Here is a 24,029-nt window from a genome sequence, read left to right as displayed (position 1 = left end):
TCGTCTGAACTTCGGAAATTTAACACCTTTTGCTTTCTAATATAATTTTTGTTTATTCAGTAAAAATTTACTGAGGGCCTATTATGTCTCAAGCAATATGCTGAGGATTCAAATGAAAAAGACCCTTTACTTGTTTTTAGGAGTTTACATTTTAGCTAGGGAAACAAATATGTCAGCATGAACAGTGGAAGGAGATGGTGTGGGATTCAGAAGAGACAAGTAAACTAATGTGGGAGAGGGAAGGGGTAGCCAGGGAAGGTTTTCTGTAGGAAAGTAATTTTCAGAACAAAATCTCCCAACATGGGACGCATGGGTGTCTTTGTTGGTTAAGCATGTGCTTTCGGCTGAGGTCATGATGCCAACATCCTGGGATCAAGTCCCGCATTGGGCTCCTTGCTCAACGGGGAGCCTTCTTCTCCCTCTGCCTTCTACTTCCCCTGCTTGTGTGCTCTCTTTCTCTGACAAATAAATAAATAAAATCTTAAAAAAATCTCCCAATATTTTGTGGCAGTTATGTTTTGATCCATATCCTTTTAATATTTAAAGCTTTTTTTTCCTTGTTCTTAAATGTTAACTTTTGTAAATACTTATATCCCTAATGGTTGTGGCAACTAGATGCTTACTATCTCCTTAATAATGGCTTTCCAAATATTGGACCAAGAAACAGCTCTCGGGGTGCCTGGGTGGCTCAGTTGGTTAAGCAACTGCCTTGGGCTCAGGTCATGATCCTGGAGTCTAGGCTTGAGTCCCCCTGCTCAGCAGGGAGTCTGCTTCTCCCTCTGACCCTCCCCCCTCTCGTGTGCTCTCTCTCCCTCAAATAAGTTAATAAAATCTTAAAAAAAAAAAAAAAAACGAAACACCTCTCAGCTCTCCCTTCAGACAAAATAAACCTAAGTTCCTTGCAGCTGCTACAAGCTCTGTTACTGATTATTCAAAATTTTTATACTGTTGAGTCTAAAAGAGTGCACTGATTGAAAAAACCAGATTACTGGGATTTTGTTATAACCAGATTGTGATTCAGTGCAGTAGGGTGAGGCCTGAAGTCCTGTATTTTTAAAAAGCTTCCTGGTGATGCTGAAGCTGCTCATAGATTGAGCATGTTTTGAGTAACAGGGTTTTAGAGGCAGTAAAGAGATAAAGAATTAAGATAAAAAACAAGTGAAGGTACGTTTTCTTTTATTTATATGGATGTATCCTGCAGTCTCTCTATCCCGTTAACTTTATTTACTCTAGCTAATTTAAATCACATAATTACCCAGCTGGGTTGGGCTCCTGTCCCTGCACCCAGAGACAGTGAATCTTGCCCGTGATCTGACTAGGAAGCTTCCGCTCTCCACCCCCAACTCCTCCCTGGGGAATGAGTCTCCTCCGTGTCATGGAGCTATGATCAGGTGCGCACCCACCTACTTGAGGCTGTGATATGATTCCCCGAGGCCCTCCAGCTACTGAATAATAAGGAACCCCTGTCTTTGGAAGTGGGAGGTGTTCCTTTTGGCATTCTGCCTTCATCAAACTGGTTTGTATAACAGTTGAGTTCCAGGAATGGCATCTGAGGCTGTCTATATCCTACAGTGTGTAATCAGGAACTGGCAGAGAATTCAACTTTAGCTTTTAAGATTCCTGTTAGAAATTTTCATAACTTGTAGGAGCCTTGCCAGTTGAGTGACCTGCCCTTGACCCGTAAAGGGACCTGAGAGGGTGAAATGCAGCTGTCTCTTTATTCTGAGTGTTTCCCCCTGATGCTTTTCTGTGAATCTTTTACTGACTCTTCTATTCTGCAGATATTCTTTTGGACTGCAGACAGGAAAGCAGTTGCTGCAGATAATGTGTTCCTGAGTCTTTACAACCAAAGTTAGAAAGAATTATTTTTGTTGTCTTCCTGGGGAACTTTGCTATGGAATTCCCCCCCACAGACTGGATTGCAACAATGGCTCTTAGATTGAAGAGATCTGTCTCAGTACAAAGTGGGAAATGTTGATGTCAGGCTGGCGAGTTGGAGCTGGTAAAAATGGCCTGGTACAGTGATTTTCAAACTTCCAACATGTATCCCCTAGGGGCCCTGCACCCCTAGAGTTTCTGATTCAGCAGGTCTGGATCAGAGCCTGAGAATTTTTAACATCCTCATCCCTTCCCATTTCTTATGATGTGGTTACATAAAAGGAACGGGGGGGGGATAATCAGGGAGGCTGGGCACATGTTCACAGTAGCACATGCATTGTTTATTACCTCCCAATTCTGGTAGATTTGTTAGTTGCTTTAAAAAGAAAGAAAAACAGACCCAGGGAAACACCACCTCTTCTAATGTTGCCATGTAGCCAGTGAGTGCCCTTTTGTGGTAACCTAGCCTACATACTTAGGAGACTTCGTGGTTCATAGGAGTAGAGACCTGATCTTTTCAAGGAAGAAGCTATGGAAGCATAGGATTAGGGCGGCTGGGAAAATGAATTTGGGTTTTTGACAGCCGAGATAGCGAAAGAGAAGGGGAAGTTTGGCTATTTCCATCTTGTGTTCACATCCCTTAGGTATACCTAGCTTACATCATAGGAATAAGATGGTTGATCCTGTGTGGGTTTGGGGGAGTATTCCTTGTTATTAAAGGTGACTTATGCGATACTTTCTACTGAAGCAGTTCTGGAGCATCCCAGGAGGGACACAATGATCTTGGTCTTGGTGAACTTCCTTCGGATGAGGAAGAAGACATGAACAGTTCTGACGAAGACGATGTCAGCTCTGACTCTAGTAAAGGGGACCCTGACCTGGGAGACAAACAGGTATATGTTGGTATTTAATTGTTTCTACTTTTGTGTTTGTTGGTCTCCCATAACATTTGGAAATAATATTTATCAGCATGATAGACACAAAATCCCCAGTTAGTTTTTTCTTAAAACTTATATTTTCTAATTTAAATTTAGTTCTTGCTATAATGTAGTATCTAAGATGTCATCACATTTCTAAACGCACATCACTTAGTTTATTTAGTAATTTTTTTTTTTTTTTTTAGTAATTTTTTGAGAAATTATTTTTGTCACTGTCCTTTGGTTTTCCTTTTGATAACAGAAATCCCCTCTCAGGATTGTTCCTTGTATTGCTAGCAATTCTACTTGAAAGAAAGGAATTTAGATGCATTTCAGACTTAATGAAATCTTTTTAGAGATAGAATAAAGACTGCAATTAATAACATAGCGGGATTTCCTTTGAAGTGATTCAGTATTTGTATTTTCAGTAAACATAAAACAAGATTGGCCACATGTTGATAATTATTTAAGATATGTCTATACATGGAGGTTCATTATATTGTTTCTCTAGTTTGACAGGAATGCTTCATTATAAATATATATTTATTGAATAAAGACATCATTACAAAGGAAAAAATAGTATATTAACAATAACCCCAAGATGTGTTGGAACATTACAGCAAGACAGAATTTGAAAGGATCCACATAGCAAGCCTATCAAACCATAGAAGAGAAAATCCATGTCACCTAACTTCTATGCCATAACTTACCAACCAGTTGTTTCCTGTTTAATATATTTTTGCTTTGTTTAAATTTATTTCAGCCTTAAATGAGTGGCATAAGTTGTGTAATTGTCTGGATTTAAATCCCAGCTCCACCACATATGAGCTGGGTGAGGAACTTTGGGCAAATTATTTAATATCTTTAAGCTAAAGAGCATCCATTTTATGAAGAAAAGAATTTATCTCAGAATTATGAGGACTAAATGATGTGATTTGTGTAAAGCCTTAGAACACTGTTCAGTACATCGTAATAACTTAATGATTATTTGTTTGTTTCTTGTAAGACTTCATGCTGTGAAGTATTGAATCATAGAGTTGGGAGTAACCACTAGAAATTATTTAGCCTTAAGGCAGGTGAGTTTGTAAGATACCTAAGACAGACGAGTGACTGTTCTTAAAGGCTCACAGTATCCTTCAGCAGCGTGTGGGTTTTACTTTGACTATTAAGTAATTCCTCTGGTGTTTTACTGCTATCTGCCATCTCTGATTTGAAAACTTATTTTCCTTGTTGCTTCTTCACAGATGCTACAAGTATTTGTAAAATACTATTTCCCAGATATATACCAGATGTAAGAAGTATGTACTAGACATAAAGCAGTGTTCGAGGTTTTTGCTCTTGAACAGCTTACATCCTAATGGGACAAGAGGATATTCATTAGAATAGTGAGAACTTCAGATTGTTACATGCTACGAAGGGAATAAAACAGAACAATGTGCTAGAAACTGAGGAGTCTACTTAGGATAAAAGCCTCTAAGAAAGTGATATTTGACTGAGAAATAAATGACTGGAAAGAGCCAAAGCCTACAGGGTTTGGGGAAGAGGCTTCCAGTGGTCTTCCTCTCTAAGGGCCATAATTAAATCAACCTTTACTGTCTTAGATAAGCTGCAAGGTCTTTTTCTAACAAGTACTGTTTCCTGTTGTTTGGGTCTGTTCGTTTCTCTTGTTCAAACCCTTTCTGATTTCCCCCCATGCCTCTTGAAGTATGGCACCAAAAGTGGTGTCCACATTCTACTAGGGGTCTCACTGGCATATGGTATAAAGGAACGACTTCTCTCTAACCCTTTTGTGTTATGCATCTTCTCAACACATCCTGTCACAACACTGCCTCGTTGACTCATTCGTTTTGTGGTCATTGGAGACTTCCAGAGTTCCTTCCTCTGTATTTATACCGGCCTTTCCTTTCCCTTCTGGTATTTATATTATTGGTTTTTGTCTTTAGTTGTGCCACCCACGGCAGTATCTCTGTTAAATATTTTTCTGTTTTTATTTTTATTTTATTTTATTTTTATTTATTTGAGAAAGAGTGAGAGAGATTGATAACACAAGTGGGGTGGAGGAGCAAAGGGAGAAGAAGACTCCCCACTGACCAGGGAGCCTGATTCGGGGCTCAATCCCGGGACTCCAGGATCATGACCTGAGCCGAAGGCAAAATAGGCACCCCTATTTTTCTGGGTTTTTTTTTTGTTTGTTTGTTTGTTTGTTTTGTTTTAAAGATTTTACTTATTTGAGAGGGGGAGAGAGAAAGCAGGGGGAGGGGCAGACCTAAACAGGGAGCCTGATGCTGGGCTGAATCCCTGGGATCATGACTTGAACTGAAGGCAGACGCTTAACTGACTGAGCCACCAAGGCATCCCTATTTTTCTGTTTTTAAAATGAGATTATTTCTTTTTTTTTTTTTGAAGATTTTATTTATTTATTTGACAGAGAGAGACACAGCGAGAGAGGGAACACAAGCAGGGGGAGTGGGAGAGGGAGAAGCAGGCTTCCCACTGAGCCCGATGAAGGGCTCGATCCCAGGACCCTGGGATCATGACCTGAGACGAAGGCAGACGCTTAACGACTGATCCACCCAGGTGCCCCAAAATGAGATTATTTCTTCATTTAATCATCAACATTTAATATTTTTATACCTGATTGTAGTGTATTAATAATTTCCCTCTTTTAGAGCTGTTGGCCATCCTGATGAGCTTACTCTCTGTTCACCTGAGACAGCAGTGGCAATAATTAAAAGAGCTAACTCTCCCTTTCTAGACGGTTGCTGATCCATTTAAGCATAGCCTGGTGAATGCTTTTCTTTTAAGTAACTTGCTTTCAAAGAGGTTAAGAAGAACATGGTCTTGGGGTGCCTGGGTGGCTCGTCTGCCTTCGGCTCAGGTCATGATCTCAGGGTCCTGGGGTCGAGCCCCATATCAGTTCCCTGCTTAGTGGGGAGTCTGCTTCTTCCTCTCCCTCTGCTCCTCCCCCCACTCGTGCTTGCTCACTGTCTCTCTTTCTCTTTCTCAAATAAATAAATAAAATCTTTAAAAAGAAAAAGAAGAAGAACAACAACAATGCAGTCTTTGAGGCTGGATTGTCTGGGTTCTTATCATTTACTAACTATGTAATCTTGGGCAATTTACTTAACATCTTTGTGCCTTAGCTTCCCCATCTGTAAAAAGAGGAGGGAGTAGGGTAGACACTTGTTTTTCTCTTTTTTTCTTGTTTTTTTTTTTTTGACACTTGTTTTTGTTTTCTGAGATTATTGTGATGATCAAGGTTATACACTGTTTAAAACAGTTCTGACACAAATTGCTCAACAGATTTTATCTGTTATTATTGGCATATATAAAAAGAAGCAAGCAAAATCTTCAGTATCTCCAGTCATTCCTTGTATAACAAAATATAGTTTCAAGCTTACCTTTTCTTATCTTTGATGAATAAATCTAAAACATATTTACATGAAAGGTAATATTGTGTTCTCACAAAAACATGAAACTTGACATCCTAAGACCTGTGGTTCAGTCCTGGCTCTGACACTTACCAAGCATATGACCTTGGTCAAATAATTATTTTAAGTCAATTACTTTATTTACACCAATCTCATTCCACAATAGATTTCAAGTAACAACAAAAAAATGTAATACAAAAAGTCAAAATATGTAGTTAAAGAAATCAAGGGGTTAATAAATTGTGCTGGGGCTATTGGACATCCACATGCCAAAGAATAAAGTAGACGTCTTCCTTTTATCTTACACAAAAATTAACTCAAATGGATTGTAGACATAGTATAGGAGCTGAACAAAATAAAGGAATAACTCTTCACGACCTTGGGTAGTCAGAAGCTTCATTGATGCAACAACAAAAGTATAAGTGATGGGAGGGAAAAATAGCCAAATTGGACATCATCAAAATTAAAAACTTCTGTGCTGCAGATAGTACCATCAAGAAAATGAAAAGATAACTCACAGAGGAGGAGAAAATATTGGCAAACATCTCTGATGAAGGACTTATATCCTGAATATATAAGGAACTCAATCAAGATAAAGAAATAACCCAATTTAAAAAATGGGGTAAGGGTGCTAAATGAGAAAAATATGCAGCCAAGAATACTTTATCCAGCTAGGATGTCATTCAAAATAGGAGGAGTGATAAAAAGCTTCCAGGACAAACAGAAACTAAAAGAATTTGTGCTCACCAAACCAGCCCTACAAGAAATATTCAAAGGGGTCCTGTAAGTAAAGAGAGTAGTAACAGACCGGAAGGGAACACAGACAAATATACAGTAACAGTCACCTTACAGGCAGTACAATGGCACTAAATTCATATCTTTCAATAGTTTCCCTGAATGTAAATGGGCTAAATGCCCCAGTCAAAAGACACAGGGTATCAGATTGGATAAAAAAGCAAGATCCATCAATATGCTGTCTGTAAGAGACTCGTTTTAGACCCAAAGACACCTCCAGATTGAAAGTGAGGGAGTGGAAAACCATTTATCATGCTAATGGACATCAAAAGAAAGCTGGGGTGGCAATCCTTTTATCAGACAAATTAGATTTGAAACCAAAGACTGTAATAAGAGATGAGGAAGGACACTATATCATAATTAAAGGGTCTATCCAACAAGAAGATCTAACAATTGTAAATATTTATGCCCCTAACGTGGGAGCAGCCAATTAATAACAAAATCAAACACATTGACAATAATATAATACTAGTAGGGGACTTTAACACTCCCCTCCCTGCAACTGACAGATTATCTAAGCAGATGATCAACAAGGAAATAAAGGCTTTGAATGACACACTGGACCAGATGGACTTCACAGGTATATTCAGAACATTCCATCCTAAAGCAACAGAATACATATTCTTCTCAAGTGCACCTGGAACATTTTTCAGAATAGATCACATCCTGGGTCACAAATCAGGTCTCAACCAGTACCCAAATATTGGGATCATTCCCTGCATACTTTCTGACCACAATGCTTTGAAACTGGAACTCAATCACAAGAGAAAAGTTGGAAAGAACTCAAATACATGGAGGCTAAAGAGCATCCTACTAAAGAATGAATGGGTCAACCAGGAAATTAAAGAAGAATTTTAAAAATTCATGGAAACATTGGGGCGTCTTGGTGGCTCAGTCAATTGAGCATCTGCCTTTGGCTCAGGTCATGATCTCAGGGTCCTGGGATTGAGCCCCACATTGGGCTCCCTGCTCAACGGGGAGTCTGCTTCTCTGTCTGCCCTTCCCCTCCACTTGTGCTGTCTCTCTCTCTCAAATAAATAAATAAAATCTTTAAAAAAAATTCATGGAAACATTTTCATGAAAATGAAAACACAACTATTCAAAATCTTTGGGATGCAGCAAAGGTCCTCAGGGAATTATATAGCAATCCAAGCCTTTCTCAAGAAACAGAAAGGTCTCAAATACACAACCTAACCTTACACCTAAAGGAGCTGGAGTAAGAACAGCAAATAAAGCCTAAACCCAGCAGGAGAAGAGAAATAATAAAGATTAAAGCAGATATCAATGAATAGAAACCAAAAAAAAAAAAAAAGAAAGAAACCAAAAGAACAGTAGAACAGATCAATGAAACTAGGAGCTGATTTTTTGAAAGAATTAATAAGATTGATAAACTGGCCAGACTTACCAAAAAGAAAAGAGAAAGGACCCAAATAAATAAAATCATGAATGAAAGAGGAGAGATCACAACCAACACCGAAGAAATACAATTATAAGAATATATTATGAGCAACTATATGCCAACAAATTAGGCAATCTGGAAGAAATGGATGCATTCCTAGAGTCTTATAAACCACCAAAACTGGACCAGGAAGAAATAGAAAACCTAACAGACCCATAACCAGCAAGGAAATTGAGGCAGTAATAAAAAAATGTCCCAACAAACAAGAGCCCAGGGCCAGATGGCTTCCCAGGGGAATTCTACCAAACATTTAAAGAAGAATTAATACCTATTTTTCTGAAGTTGTTTCAAAAAAATAGAAATGGAAGGAAAACTCCAAACTCTTTTTCTACGAGGCCAGCATTACCTTGATCGCAAAACCAAAGACCCCACCAAAAAGGAGAATTACAGACCAATATCCCTGATGAACATGGATGCAAAAATTCTCACCAAAATACTAGCCAATAGGATCCAACAGTACATTAAAAGGATTATTCATTGTGACCAAGTGGGATTTATTCCTGGGCTGCAAGTTTGGTTCAACATCCACAAATCAATCAATGTGATATACTACGTTAATAAAAGAAAGGACAAGAACCATATGATCCTCTCAATAGATACAGAAAAAGCATTTGACAAGGTACAGCATCCTTTCTTGATTTAAACTCTAAATAGTGTAGGGATAGAGGGTACGGTACATACTTCAGTATCATAAGAACCATCTATGAAAAGCCCACGAGTATCATTCTCAATGGGGAAAAACTGAGAGCTTTCCCCCTAAGGTCAGGAACACGGCAGGGATGTCCACTATCACCACTGCTTTTCAACATAGTACTAGAAGTCCTAGCCTCAGCAATCAGACAACAAAAAGAAATAAAATGCATCCAAATTAGCAAAGAAGTCGTCAAACTCTCACTCTTTGCAGATGACATGATACTCTATGTAGAAAACCCGAGAGTCCACCCCAAAATTGCTAGACCTCATACAGCAATCCAGCAAAGTGGCAGGATATAAAGTCAATGCACAGAAATCAGTTGTTTCTTCACGCATGTCTTTGTCTCTTCTCTTCTTCAAAGGACACCAGTCAGATTAGGGGCCCATCTTAGTCCAATATGACTTCATCTTAATTTACTAATTTTATTTGCAACAACCCTATTTCCAAAAAAAGTCACATTCTGAGGTCCCTGGAGGATAGGACTTCAGAATATCTTTTGGAGGCCATGAATCAATCCAAAACAGGTGCCATATTCCATGGACATATAATGAGCACATAGCTGATAATGTGTCTCAATGCCAATAACATCTCCTTATGATATTGCCAGACTCTGTAGGACAAAATAAAGTATATGTGCCACTGGGCCCATGTTTTAACTTTGTGAAGGGAGAGCAAACAGATGTTCAAAAAGATATTCCTGCAAAGATAAACAGGCTACCAGGAAGGGGAAGAATATTAACATTGTACCACACCTGTGTGCCTATGCTTGTCTTTGTACTGTGGGTGCAGGCATTACACTTAATCTTTAAAAACATGCTAGGGTATATATATGACATATATACTATTCTTTTTTTTACATGAAGAAAAGGAGTTTTTTATACAGGTAAAGTAACTTGCCTTGGAGCCGCCTGAATTGGGTTTTTTAACCAAAATCTATCTCTAATCTATCTAATAACTCGGGATAAGTTACAGAACCTGAAGGATGTTGATGGAACATGTTTGGGATGGTAGTGAATAGCCATGGTAATCTCTATTTTTTCATGTTCCAAGTTTTTAGTTTTATGTTTTTGAGTCTTTTTTTTTTTTTTTTTTTTTTTTTAGATTTTATTTATTCATATGAGACACAGAGATAGAGAGAGCACGAGCAGGGGGCAGAGGGAGAGGGAGAAGCCGGCTCCCCGCTGAGCCAGGAGCCCGATGTGGGGCTCGATCCCAGGACCCTGGGATCATGACCTGAGCCGAAAGCAGACGCTTAACCATCTGAGCCATCCAGGCGCCCCGAGTCTTTACTTTCAGTGCTTAGTAAATGGTTATTTGAAAATAAGATCTGTTCATTCTCCTTCATTATGGGTAGAATATTCACCACTGTTCACCTTTCCTGCATATCGACTTCCTTGCTTCTTTCTTTTCCAAATTTTCTTTGTAAAATAGCTGATATGATGTGTACCCTTAGGAAGAGAGGGGTGAAAACCCAAGAGAACTTTGTCCTTTAGAGGTTAATCATGGTGCTACCTCATTTTGGGATAATTTAATGATAAAGGTGTTTCTCAGGCAGATCTGGTTGTTCAGTTTTTTGCTTTTTTAGTAGAGCCCTTGAGTAGCATAGCAGAGGCCTTTTAAGAATTCTATTAAAAAGTGGGGCGCCTGGGTGGCTCAGTTGGTTAAGTGACTGCCTTCAGCTCAGGTCATGATTCCAGAGTCCCAGGATCGAGTCCCCGCATCGGGCTCCCAGCTCAGTGGGGAGTCTGCTTCTCCCTCTGACACACTCCCCTCTCATGCTTTCTCTCTCTCTCTCTCAGATAAATAAATAAAATCTTTAAAAAAAAAAGTAATGGATAAATTTCACTGAATTTTACTTGTAGTGAACAAATATGAATAGAGGAGAACACAGTTAAGAATTTACAAAGCTGGGCTATCATCAAGCGATCAGGACATAAAACTGGGTTTCAGATCAAAGGTTCTGTTTTGGAATTTGTTTGACTTATTTTATGATCTTCACAAAGTAATTTCATTTGTGGCTAATGTTTCAGCTTCCACAGCAGGGTACTTCTGGGAGATGCAGTTATTTAACAGGCAATCTGCTTTGAAATGCGATGTAATTTAAGTGAGGACTGTCATTAACTGAAATGTTGAGATGCCAAATATGGCCTCTAGAGGATTTACAGTGGGGTGTATTTTTCTATCACTGTTTGACTTGGGTCAGAATAAGTCATTGTTCTTACAAGTGAAGATAATACAGAACTTTTTATTTTTTCTGGTTTTTTTTAGTTATCTTTGACTTTCTACTTTGAAAATGATTGTAATTCATTGAATAATTTTCTAGTAGTTACTACCCCTTGATAGCTCTGTAGTTGTCCTAGTTTAAAAGGTAAAGTAGATAATAAAATACATAGACTCCTAGAATTTTAGAATCACAGAAGGCCTTAATCCTAGGCCAACCCCCTACCTTTTTTTTTACATGATAAAATGTCTATAATGACCTATTAGTTTTTTTAATTACATTTTCATGTTACTCCATATATATTCAAAAGCAGTGTGCTCCATTCTTAGATTCTGAGAAGGTGACAGCCACCCTTGTACACATTTGCTTATTCATGCATATCAGTTGCACAGTGGACCAGGCATTGTGCTATGTACAGAAGGATACAAGGGTAAATAAGGTCCTAAACTAGAGGCAATTAAACATATCAGCAAATAAACACAATCCACTGGATTAAGTTATGTAAATACTACATGAATAAGAGAATAATTTGTCCTGTGACAGTGGTGGGGAGAGAATATCAAGGGAGCCTTTCATAAAGGAGAAAACCTTTGAGTGCCATCTTAAAGGATAAGTCAGAATATGACAGGCAGAAACCTTTGGGGAGGGGAGAAGTGATAAGGAGGGAAGTCAAAGCAGAAGGAAAGGCATATAGGGACAGACATGGAGGGCACAGCACACTTGGAGTTGCAAAGTGATTCCAGTGTGGCTGGAGGAGAGACGATAATGTTGGGGAGCAAGAAGGGACTAGTGAAGATAACTAGACATACTATAGAGTGTCTCAGATACATGGCAAAGGAAACTTGGGCCTTTGTTGCCCGTAGGTGATAGGGAGTTGCTAATGTGTTTCAACCTGAGAACTAAGGTGATTGTATTTGCATTTTAGAACTATCACTTTGGTGGCAGTGTAGAGACTGGATTGCAGTGGGGTAAAATCTAGAGCCAAGGAAACTACTTAGGTTCCTGCAGTAGCGTAGGCAAGAACCAAAGAGGCAGTATTAAAGAAGAGGTAAGGATCAATGAAGCTTTAAGGAAACATTCAGAAGGATAAATTATCCGGACTTGATGACTCAGTTGTGATCATAGAAGGTGGAGAAGAAAGGAGTCCAGGTTTCTGACTTTGATGAGTGGGTATCTATAGTATCTAGTATGCAGACACTTGATGACTTGCTTAAGGAGTGACAGAAGGGCATCGGATGCTTTATTCTTTGTGAATTACACTGCTGCCTGTTACAATCTCTCACTCCTTCAAGATGTCAGCACATTTCATAGTTATATATATAGTTAAATTTGTATTTGGTATGCTCTCCTTATTCTCTTCTTGAAGGCTGGGGCTTTTTAAAAATTTATCCTTAATTTCATCTTATGACAGCCACTTTCCTGCCCCATCTCAGACCTACAGAATCAGAATTCCCAAGACAGTTCAATGGGAATCTGAAATTTAAGAACAGCCTGGAGGTTCTAATGATCCAGTAATGTTTTCACATTTAACTGTAGGGCAATGAATCAGCTGAGGGTAGAGCCGTTTTCTCTTACTAACCTTGCTATCAAATGATGGATAGTCAGTTACTATAGATTTTTAAATGATGGCATGAGGATGGTGGTCACTTCTTCCTCCTGGAATGATTTCAGAATAACAAGGTGGATAAGAAATGCAAATGCTGCCTTTAGTGGTATTAGAAGACAGCTAAAACTTCCAATCACAATATATGAATAAAGGCTCCCATTTCCACCAGCAATAGATAAAGATTCCATTTTATCTACATCCTTACCAACACCTGCTATTTTCTGATTTTTTTTTAAGTTTACTTATTTTTCTAGTAATCTAGTACTTCAGTATCTAGTAATTTAGTAATTTAGAACCCATGACCCCAAGATCAAGAGTTGCATGCTCTTCTGCCTGAGCCAGCCAGGCACCCCACTATTTTCTGATTTTTTTAAAATCCCATTCTGTGGGTATGAAGTGGAATCCCGCTGTGGTTTTAATGTGCATTTCCCTGATGACTGATTATATTGAGCATCTTTTCATGAAGTTATTTGCTATTCTTATATATTTAATGAAATGTCTATTCACATCTTACATATACTGGACACAGAACCATGTTTGCATGTATTTTTTTTTTTTTTTTTTTACCACCTACGGCTTATCTTTTTATTTTCTTTATGGTGTCTTTTTGAGCCTAAAAGTTTTAATTTTATGAAGTTCAGTTTATCGGTGTGTTTTTTTCTTTTATGTGTCATGCCTTTGGTGTTATATCTAAAAACTGTTACCCTATACGGGGTCACAAAGGTTTTCTTCTGGAAGTTTTAGAGTTTTAGCTCCTACATTTAAGTCCAGGATACATTTTTAATTATGTGGTGTCAGTTAGCTTATAAATTCATCTTTTTACTTATGGATATCTAATTGGTCCAGTAATTTTCAACCTTTTGTTGAAAAACAAAATCCTTTCTTCCGTTGAATTGCCTTGACAACTTTGTCAAGAATCCATTGACAAAATTTAAGGGCTTGCTTCCCTCAGTTTTTTCCCATTGATCTACATGTCTGTCTTTATGCCAGTACTCCTCATTCCCCCCTCAAAGTTTACAGTCTCAGCTTCTAGAAAGGAAACACATACTTCTTAGTCACGAGCTCCAGAGCTGCCTCTGAATTGCCGCCACCCTCTTTCTCACCGACTTGCCATGCCACACCTGAGACGCTGAATGTTTGAATCTTAAGATTTTAAAGTTGGTTCAACATTTTCATTTTATGGATAAGGAATGTCAGGCCCACTGTAATTGTGTTTCTGAGTTAAAGTACTTTTGTCCCCTGCTGGAACAGAAGCATGATATCTGGCTGGGCTAACATTTATTAGGAGTCATCACACAGTTCAGCAAGGTCCTAAAGAGGAAAAATATGTTTGGAGTAGAGACTTAACAGCACAGAGTTATAAAAGGAAGAAAGAAGGGGCACCTGGGTGGCTTAGTCGGTTAAGCATTGAACTCTTGGTTTTGGCTCAGGTCATGATCTCAGGGTCCGTATTGGGCTCTGCACTCAGTGCAGACTCTGCTTGAGATTCTGTCCCTCTCTGTGCACCGCACCCTCCTCCAAGCTTGCTTGCGTGCGTGCTCTCTCTCTTAAACAATAAATAAATCTTTAAAAAGAGAAAAGGAAATAAAAGGGAGATGCCAAAAATAAAGTACACCTACTTGAAATCGTTGTATAAAGATGGTGCACATTTTAGGTGGCTCTGCTAGTCAAATGCTTCAAGTCTATAGTGTACCTAGGTTTCTTTTTTCTTTTTTTTAAGATTTTATTTATTAGCACAAGTGGAGGGGGGGAGAGGGAGAAGCAGACTTCCCGCTGAGCAGGGAGCCTGACACTGGACTCAGTCCCAGGACCCTGGGATCATGATCTGAGCCAAAGGCAGACGCTTAACTGACTGAGCCACCCAGGCACCCCTGTACCAAGGTTTCTTTAAAGCTACTGCTAAGAGCATCTCTTGACCTTTACGGGACCTCACATCATTTGAAAATAAGAGTGCTGAGTTAAGGTTTTAGTTCTTTCAGTGGTTTAGGTTTCTTTTTCATATTTTTTTTAGAGATTTTTTAATTTTTATTTTTAAGTAATCTCTGCACCCAATGTGGGGCTCAAACCCACAACCCAGAGATCAGGAGTCTCATGATCTGCTGACTGAGCCAGCCAGGTGCCCCCTGTTTTTCATTTTTTTTTTTAAAAGATTTTATTTATTTATTTGAGAGAGAGAGAATGAGAGACAGAGAGCATGAGAGGGAAGAGGGTCAGAGGGAGAAGCAGACCTCCTGCTGAGCAGGGAGCCCAATGTGGGGCTTGATCCCGGGACTCCAGGATCATGACCTGAGCCGAAGGCAGTCGCCTAACCAACTGAGCCACCCAGGTGCCCTTTTTTAAGATTTTTAAAAATTTATTTATTTGACAGATAGCACAAGTAGGTAGAGCGGCAGGCAGAGGGAAAGGGAGAAGCAGGCTCTCTGCTGAGCAGGGAGCCCGATGTGGGGCTCGGATCCCAGGACCCTGGGATCATGACCTGAGCCGAAGGCAGCCACTTAACCGACTGAGCCACCCAGGCGCTGAAACCCATTATAATAGGAAAGCAATGACTTGGCTAAATTTTTCAAAGTAACAATTATCCGTGTGTGTGTGTGTGTGTGTGTGTGTGTGTGTGTGTGAGAGTGTGTGTACACAGTCATGGTTTTAGCACACGACTGATACATGGTCTGCAAGATCACACTGTGCTTAAGACTGCTTCCTGAGGAATGTTAGCTGGTGAATGGAGCTGAGTATCTTATGCTGCATCTTGCTCAGTTGAGCAAAACTTATCCAGTCTGTTGGTCACAGTCATTTAACAACCTGTCTTAGAAGAGCAGAATAATGATGGGGATGGAGATCAAATTCATCTATCTAATTGTTCCTCTAAAGATAGAGTTTGGGAGCTAAGGTCAAGTAGCAAGGCAAAATACCCTAGGCTAACTAGAATGCAGTATTAATGCATTCTAAATTAATAACTGCTCTTTAAAGATTGTTTTTGTAAGTAGTTGGTTTCATAGCCTACCTTGAATATTTTTTGCATAACAATATTTATATTCTGATGGAAGGGTTAGGATTTTTTTATATCATATTTAAGTTCTTCTGAACTAAAATATGAAAACATGGAAGGGATAAATACACACTGCAAGATTAGTATTTACTCTTGGAGGGGGAGGGAGACTTTAACATTATACATAACAATTTGTTTCATGAAATTTTTTTTTAAATTTTATTTATTTATTTGACAGAGAGACACAGCGAGAGAAGGAACACAAGCAAGGGGAGTGAGAGAGGGAGAAGCAGGCTTTCCACTGAGCAGGGAGCCCGATGTGGGGCTCGATCCCAGGACCCTGGGATCATGACCTGAGCGGAAGGCAGACGGTTAACGACTGAGCCACCCAGACGCCCCTTATGAAATGTTTTAAACCAGATATTGCAGAATGTTTGGGATTTGTTAAATCTTGAAGGGAGGGGGAGATATATCTGGGTATTTGTTTAGCAGTGAATCTTTGTGAGGAGATGCCATGATTACCAGCAGATATTGAAAAGAAATTCAGGGTAGTGGAAGAATTCCTAGGTTAGATATTGGGAAGAACTCATGTTTATGTTATATCTGTAGGAGTCATTTCTCCTGCAGAATGTGACTTTTCAGTTTTGAACCATTGGCTTGTGCTCTACCAAGGCTCAGGCTCCTCAGGGCAGTTGATCAGTCCAGTGCTGTAATAGTCCAGTGCTGATAACGGTGAGGATCACCGATTGCTCTCAGCTCTTCCTGTATTATGCTTTAGTAACTGCATCTAGTTTTCCATGTTTCCATTCGAGATGTTATATAGTATGAAATGTGTTCTGATCAGAAACCTATAAGTATCAGAGCTTGAATTTAAATCTGACTAGCTCAAAGCTGATCTTCATTATTCTTTTATGAGTTCATGCTTTCTTAATGCACTCTTGTCCACAGGATGAAGATACTGGAATGAAAAGTAAAGTCCATCATATTGCCAAGGAGATTATGAGCTCAGAGAAGGTGTAGGTATTCAGTTTATAATTCAGAAGACCATTTATTTCCCCATTGGCTCATTTAAAACATTTCTTTTATTGTTGTCTTTTACAGGTTTGTGGATGTGTTAAAACTTTTGCATATTGTGAGTATCTACAAATATTTTCTTAAAGTCTGAGACTGTCCTCTTTTGCATCTTTCCCTATGTCAAAAAATTTTCAGCATAACTTATGTATATATATGTATCCTTTTAATATATGGTTACATGTTTACATTCATATGTATGTGAATATAGATATTTTCTGAAATGTATGTTTCTATTGTCTGTGTAGTATACCCAGATGATTTCCAAAAAATAGAACCTTTATATCCATATTTCCAAAGTTTCCAAACTTTCTGTGTTCATAATAAAGAGTTTTTAAAGTGATATTATTTCTTCTTGGGCATTTGCAGAAGATGTCTATCAGAATTTTGCACTAGCAATGTATAAAGAATGTCACGATCAGTGTTCAAAACTATTCTATCTCAATCTGCTCCCAGTAATAGACACTTAAAATAGACATTTTTACAACTAACTTTTTAAAGTTCTGTATTAAGTTTTTGTAATTGTCAACTTGAACGAACCTGTTGGGAAACAATTATGATGTGTCTGACAGCATACTCATTTTTCTCATGCACTTTTTTGTACCTGCAGGTTTTTACAAGTTTCATTATGCATTGGAAGTTAAAGCACTTTTAATCCTACTTTATTCCAGTTATATTTTGGCAAGTTATTAAGACTTAACAAAAGAAGGGTAAGGTAGAGGAAACAATGAAGAAAGAAGTTGAAGTGAAAATTTACTTAGATGGTATAATTATTAACATCATCTTAAACTTAATTACTGAGAAGTGGTAGGTTCACACCCATTAATGTCTCTAAGAGTATCATTATTTTCAGTTTTTCTTTTAAAAGATAACATGTGAACATGAAAAGTGGGGTACACTTAAGGGTGATTCACATTCACTAAATGATTCCCTGTGCTCTATGTGTGGTACAACGGGAACCTGGAAATGTAATTCCTGGGTGAAAAATCTCTAGTTTTGGAAACCTTTTCTAAAACAATTCTTAACATTATAATTTGTTTTGAGAAATTACTGTCCTGTGAATAGTTTCTTACATAACTCTTGACCGTATTGCTTAGTTCTCTTTCTAATTCATTTTTAAAAATTACAGCATGATATTTTTTATTGAGTTTGAAGTATATCGCCATTTCAAATACATAATAGCATGATGAATAAATAACTTTTCAAAATAAACTCCATTTTGAACTGAATAAATTCCATTTTCTTTTCTTTTTTTAAAAATATTTTATTTATTTATTTGACAGAGAGAGACACAGGGAGAGAGTGGGAGAGGGAGAAGCAGGCTTCCCGCTGAGCAGGGAGCCCGATGCGGGGCTTGATCCCAGGACCCTGGGATCATGACCTGAGCCGAAGGCAGACGCTTAACCGACTGAGCCACCCAGGCGCCCCTAAATTCCATTTTCTACTGAACCTCTCTATTGTTTAAACAGTTGTAGGGAAAAAGAAAAAAGCTAAACCTCCTTTTTCTGGATATCTGTAGGACAAACAAATTGTACTTATTTGACATATTTTCTGATCAACATGTTTAAATAGAAATAGGACCTCTCTAAGGAAATTTTAAGCATTCAATTGGTAAGCTCATGGAGACAAACAATTCTATGGAGCCAGAAAAACTTGAGTTGGAACTTCAGTGCAGGAGTTTAGCAAATCTTGCATGGAACGTATGTCGAAGATTCCACGATGAACAGCAGAGTCCCACCCCTCATAGTGCTTATAGGCTAGGGTAGTGTTTCTCATAATGTGGTGAGGGACTAGATTTTAAAATTTCCAATCCATGTTGGACCAGAACTTTTGTAAAATACATTAGAAATGTCATGGCCATGTGAAGGTGACATAAAAGTTTCCAATCCCTTATTCACCCTTCTAACTAATATCTTTGCAGACCAATAACAATTTAAGGACTGCACTTTGAGAATGTTGGCAAAAATATCGGTGCCTATCCTGCTTAAGTACATTGTTTGCTCTTTCTTTCTTTCTTTCTTTCTTTCTTTTCTTTCTTTCTTTCTTTCTTTCTTTCTTTTTTAAGCTTTATTTACTTTTGAGAGAGAGAAAGAGGGAGAGAGTGCACACAAGTATGAATGGGGGGAGGGGTAGAGGGAGAGAATCCCTGAGCAGGCTCTCTGCTGAGTGGGGAGCCTGTCGGTCACAGGGCTCGACCTCAGGACCACTGAGATCATAACCTGAGTGAAAACCAAGAGTCGGACCCTTAAACAACTGAGCCACCCAGGCGCCCCAATTCTGTTTCTTAATAGCTATGTGAATTTCAGAAAATAGTCTAACCCTTTGGCCTAGCTTTCCTCATTTGTAAGATGGGGATACAAATACCGATCTCTCTGGTTGTGAGGAATCTGTGGAATAAAGTATGTGAAAAGAGCCTGGTATTGTACACAGTATACAATAGGTGCTCAAATTGCCTTTCATTACCTTCTTCATCTTCCTTATAGAACATCAATGAATGAGAATTCATTCTGTTATCAAACAGTAGCCTTTATAATTCTGTTCCTTCCAAATGCCTTTTTTCCTCTGTACTAATACTTCATTTTAATGAAGGAAGTTCTGATTCCAGTAGGTAGAGAAGCAATTAAGAGTTCATTAGTTTAATGGGGTCACTGGCTAGCTCTTGATTTCAGCTCAGGTCAGGATCTCAGGGTCGTGAGATGGAGCCCCAGGCTCCTGTGCTGGGTGTGGAGCCTGCTTCAGATTCTCTCTCTCCCTCTGCCCCCCCCCCCCCCCGCTCACCTGCATGCACTCATGCATGCTCCCTCTCTCTCTCTCTAACAAAAACAAAGAAGCTTCATTAGTTTATTTATTTGATTATTAAAAACTATCTTGTTCTTACCCCTGTATTTTTGGAACAAATCATAAACACTATAAGAATGGATAGCAGGGGCACCTGGGTGGTTCAGTTGGTTAAGTGGCTGCCTTTGGTTCAGGTCATGATCCTGGAGTCCCAAGATCAGTCCCGCATCGGGCTCCCTGCTCAGCAGGGAGTCTGCTTCTCCCTCTGACCCTTCCCCCTCTCATGCTCTCTCTCTCTCTCTTATTCTCTCAAATAAATAAATAAAAGCTTTAAAAAAAAAAGAATGGATAGCAGAGCGAAGTATTTCCCGTATCATCCCAGGTCTGATAGATCTCATGGATGGCCTTGGCCTCTTCCCAGATGGTGTTGAGTGAATCATCTAAAACCCATCTTGACTTGTACATTTTCAAAACCTCTTAAGCCTTTCATGTAGGAGTGAGAATAGATCATCTGCCAACCTCATGTTAACATCCTGTCTGGTATGTGCAAATGTTAAATCAGCAGAGCCTGGCTGTAATGGGAATGTTAACAACAGAGCATTAGCCAGGTGAGAGCCATTACTAGGAGAGGCTTGTTACCAGCATATCGTGGGTGAAGTCAAAAGAGTTTCTTGTTTCATTTCACCACCCCCACCACACTGTTAAAGCTCATATTTACCCTTCTACCAAAAGGACGCCACAAAGGTAGTACATGGATAGTTTTAATCCTGAGCACTACTGCTATCTGACTTCATAGAAATGAGTTCATGTCTGTGTTATATCCTAGAATATGACTGATTTAAAATATCTAAATAACAGGCTTTTTATATAATCCAGTGGATTTTTTTTTTTGGAAATAAACCAGGTATCCAAGTGGCTTGGGAGAAGCTATTGTTTCAGTTACACGTGATTTCCCATGAATAGTTTTCTGTATTAGAGACTCTAGAATGGCATTAATAGATCTTTCTATGATGACAGACATGTTCAGTATCTGCAGTATGCAATATGTCCAATATTTTTTAAAATTTAAATTTGTCACTGCAGCTCACCAACACTTTATGTATCACTTTAATATATCACTGTAGCTCACTGACATTTGTTTAGAATTTGCTGAACTAGGTGACATAGCTCATAGAAAAAGAACTTAAAATCTAGACTAAAGAATTCATCATTTAAGTTATTATGACACTGGAAGGAAGTAGGCTTGGATGGAGGCATACAGTTTAAAATCAACTCAAGATTCTAGGAGCCAGTATATTCAGTTGAGGTCTTTGATTCATCTCCCTGGTGTTTGTGAGGAAAAACTGGGCCTGTAGCAGCAGTTGCAAGACTTTACAATTAGGGTTTTATTGTGATACATGCTCTGCAGTATCTGCCATGAGCTCCTGGACTGGAACTGGATTTTTTTTTTTTTTTTCAAGATTTTATTTTTTTTATTTTTTTATTTTTTCAAGATTTTATTTATTTGACAGAGACAGACACAGCGAGAGAGGGAACACAAGCAGGGGGAGTGGGAAAGGGAGAAGCAGGCTTCCCGCTGAGCAGGGAGCCCGATGTGGGGCTTGATCCCAGGACCCCGGGATCATGACCTGAGCCGAAGGCAGACGCTTAACGACTGAGCCACCCAGGCGCCCCTCAAGATTTTATTTTTAAGTAATCTCTACACCCGACGTGGGGCTCGAACTTGGAACCCCAAGATCAAGAGTCACACGTTCTACTGACTGAGCCAGCCAGGCACCTCTGAACTAGATTTCTAAAAAAGTCCAGTGGGGCACAGTGTCTCTAAGTCAGTACCCAATACCAGTGTTTCCCTTTTCAAAATGGTAGTGCTATCCCTGCGGCTGCCAAAGCCAGAAAACTAGGATTTGTTCTTTAGTTCTCCCTCTCACTTACTTCTCCAGCCAACCCATCAGCAAACCTACTGATTCTATTTCCACTTTACTGCCACCGAGTCCAGAATATCATCTCTTACACAGACAACCATTCCAGCCTCCTCACAGGGACTCCTGTTTCCATTCTCACCCTTTTCCCAATCTGTTTCTTAAATGATTTTTTTTCCCTTTTTAAGAGTTTTTCTTAAAATATGTATTAGAGCTTGTCACTCTCCTGCTTAAAACCCTTTAAATGATTCCCATTGCATTAAGAATAAAGTCCACGTTACTCCCCAAGGCTAGTGAATAGAATGGCCTTATGTCCCAGTCTGCTTTTGATAGTCCTGGTTATTGTCTTGGCATAATGATTGCTTTTTCTCTTGTTGGGTCATTAAATTATGGATCCCTCTGCCTAGAAGGTGTTACGTGATTTGGCCTCTTGCTAAGATGAGATGCTGGGGAAAGAGGGGTGTTCTCTCACTCATTGACCACATTCTGGCCATACAGGCCTCCTTCCAGCTCTTAGTTCGGTGCTAAGGTTATTCTGGCTCACAGCTTTTGCTACTGCAGTTTCCTGGAATCTTTGTTCTTCATTTCGTTCATAGCTAGTTTTTTCTTTATCCTTCCAGTTTGGGCTTAATGCAACCTCCTCAGAGAGGCCTTCCTTGACTATCCTTTTCTCTTTCACTTTCCCTTCATGTTCTTGGCATTTAATATAATTTGTATATTTGTTTGTTTACTTGTTTATTTTTGGTTTACTCTACTAAAATGTAAGCTAGCTGAGGGCAGGGATCCTATCTCCAGCACCTAGCATCATTCCTCTTCATTGGAAGGCTTTTAGTAAAATGAATGAGTGTGACCAATTGATCAGTGGTTAAGAATTCTGCCTCTGCCACCGTATGCAAATTAGTCAAGCCTTCGTTTCTTCTGGAAAATGGGAATAATAATAATCTCATAAAGTTGGTGTGATGATGGGGCACCTAGCTGGCTCAGTCAGTGGAGTGTGTGATTCTTGATCTTGGGGTTGTGAGTTTGAGTCCCACATTGGGTGTAGAGATTACTTAAAAAAAAAAAAATCTTTAGGGCGCCTGGGTGGCTCAGTCGGAGTCTGCTTCTCCCTCTCCCTCGGCCTGCCGCTCTGCCTACTTGTGCTCTCTATCTCTCTGTCAAATAAATAAATAAAAATCTTAAAAAAAAATCTTTAAAAAAATAAAGTAGATGTGCCGATTAATTGAGATCATGCAAAATAAATGTTAAGCACTTAAATAGTTTTAGCTGCAGGGTAAGTGGAGGGCCTTCAAAATAAATTGCTCTGTTATTCAGAACTTATATAAATTAAAATGCATACTATTTAATTATGATGTTATCAAATAGACTTTTAACTCAATCAAAATAGTTTGTTCCTGAAATAGACCCTACTAAGTTTCTTCCTCCACTAGAAGGTAAGTTCCATGAAGACAGGGATTTTTATGTTTCATTGATTCTAATCCCAGTAAATTCATATCTGTTGAATGAATGATAGACAACTGATGAATAAAATAGTACTTGGTAAAACTCTAGTTGTTTATATTTGTTTTTCCCTGTTGTAGCAGATGTTGTCCAATCCAGAGGTTGCTATTGTATTGTATATAAGTGCACATTTTATAGGTAAAACACCTTAGATACTTAATATAGTTCAGTACAAGTGATAAAATTTTTTGTTGTTTTTGTTACGTTATTTTCCCTTTGATGGGAGACTGGTTTAATAAACAGCCTTATTAATTTATTTTATGATTGTTCAAATAGCATGATTTAAAAATATATATATATTTTTGCAAGAGAATGATCAGAGACTTTGACCTCTTTTTTTGACAAAGATGGGCTTAGAATTAAGTAGTAAAGTAGTAACCAAGCATCTTTGCCTCACTCATTTCTTTAGGTTGGGACACACCTTAAAAATTTGAAGGATTCTCAATAAAATCCATAGAGTTAGAAGCAAAGTTACTTGGACATCTATGTGTCTGTTAGTAACTAAAATATATCTTTCCTTTTTTTAAAATGCATTATAAAAAAGAAGACTTTCTCACAGAACCTTACAGTTTCCTCCACCCCACCCCCCCGTCTTAAAGTAACCTCATCCTTTTCTGACTGAATACACCCTGTCTTTTGAGTCTTGTTAACCATTTAATGATCATTTATTTGTTCTTTAGTGGTAAAGAATGCTCTTTTAGCATCTCTTCACATGGCTGCCTAACCTTTACTTTCTGAGCAGCTTCCTTCATGTGACTGCCCTTCACTGAATGA

The 24,029-nt window shown here is 38.7% G+C and overlaps 1 protein-coding gene across 2 annotated transcripts in view; it reads left to right on the top strand.

Annotated features, from left to right (window-relative positions):
• FGD6 (FYVE, RhoGEF and PH domain containing 6) overlaps window positions 1-24,029 on the top strand; it is a 108,166-nt gene that overhangs the window by 34,642 nt on the left and 49,495 nt on the right. The window contains exons 3-5 of one of the 2 annotated variants that reach the window (XM_032416501.1): window positions 2,630-2,771; window positions 16,936-17,003; window positions 17,089-17,119. In XM_032416501.1, the coding sequence (XP_032272392.1) occupies window positions 2,630-2,771; window positions 16,936-17,003; window positions 17,089-17,119 (241 nt within the window). Of the gene's footprint in view, window positions 1-2,626; window positions 2,772-16,935; window positions 17,004-17,088; window positions 17,120-24,029 lie in introns of both variants that reach the window. The other variant, XM_032416502.1, reaches the window with a different exon arrangement.

This window comes from Phoca vitulina, unplaced genomic scaffold (assembly GCF_004348235.1).
Source record: "Phoca vitulina isolate PV1807 unplaced genomic scaffold, GSC_HSeal_1.0 scaffold19, whole genome shotgun sequence".
In the NCBI taxonomy this organism is placed as follows: Eukaryota; Metazoa; Chordata; class Mammalia; order Carnivora; family Phocidae; genus Phoca; species Phoca vitulina.
The sequence above is the reverse complement of the archived record's forward strand: the minus strand, read 5'-3'. Positions and strand labels throughout refer to the sequence as shown.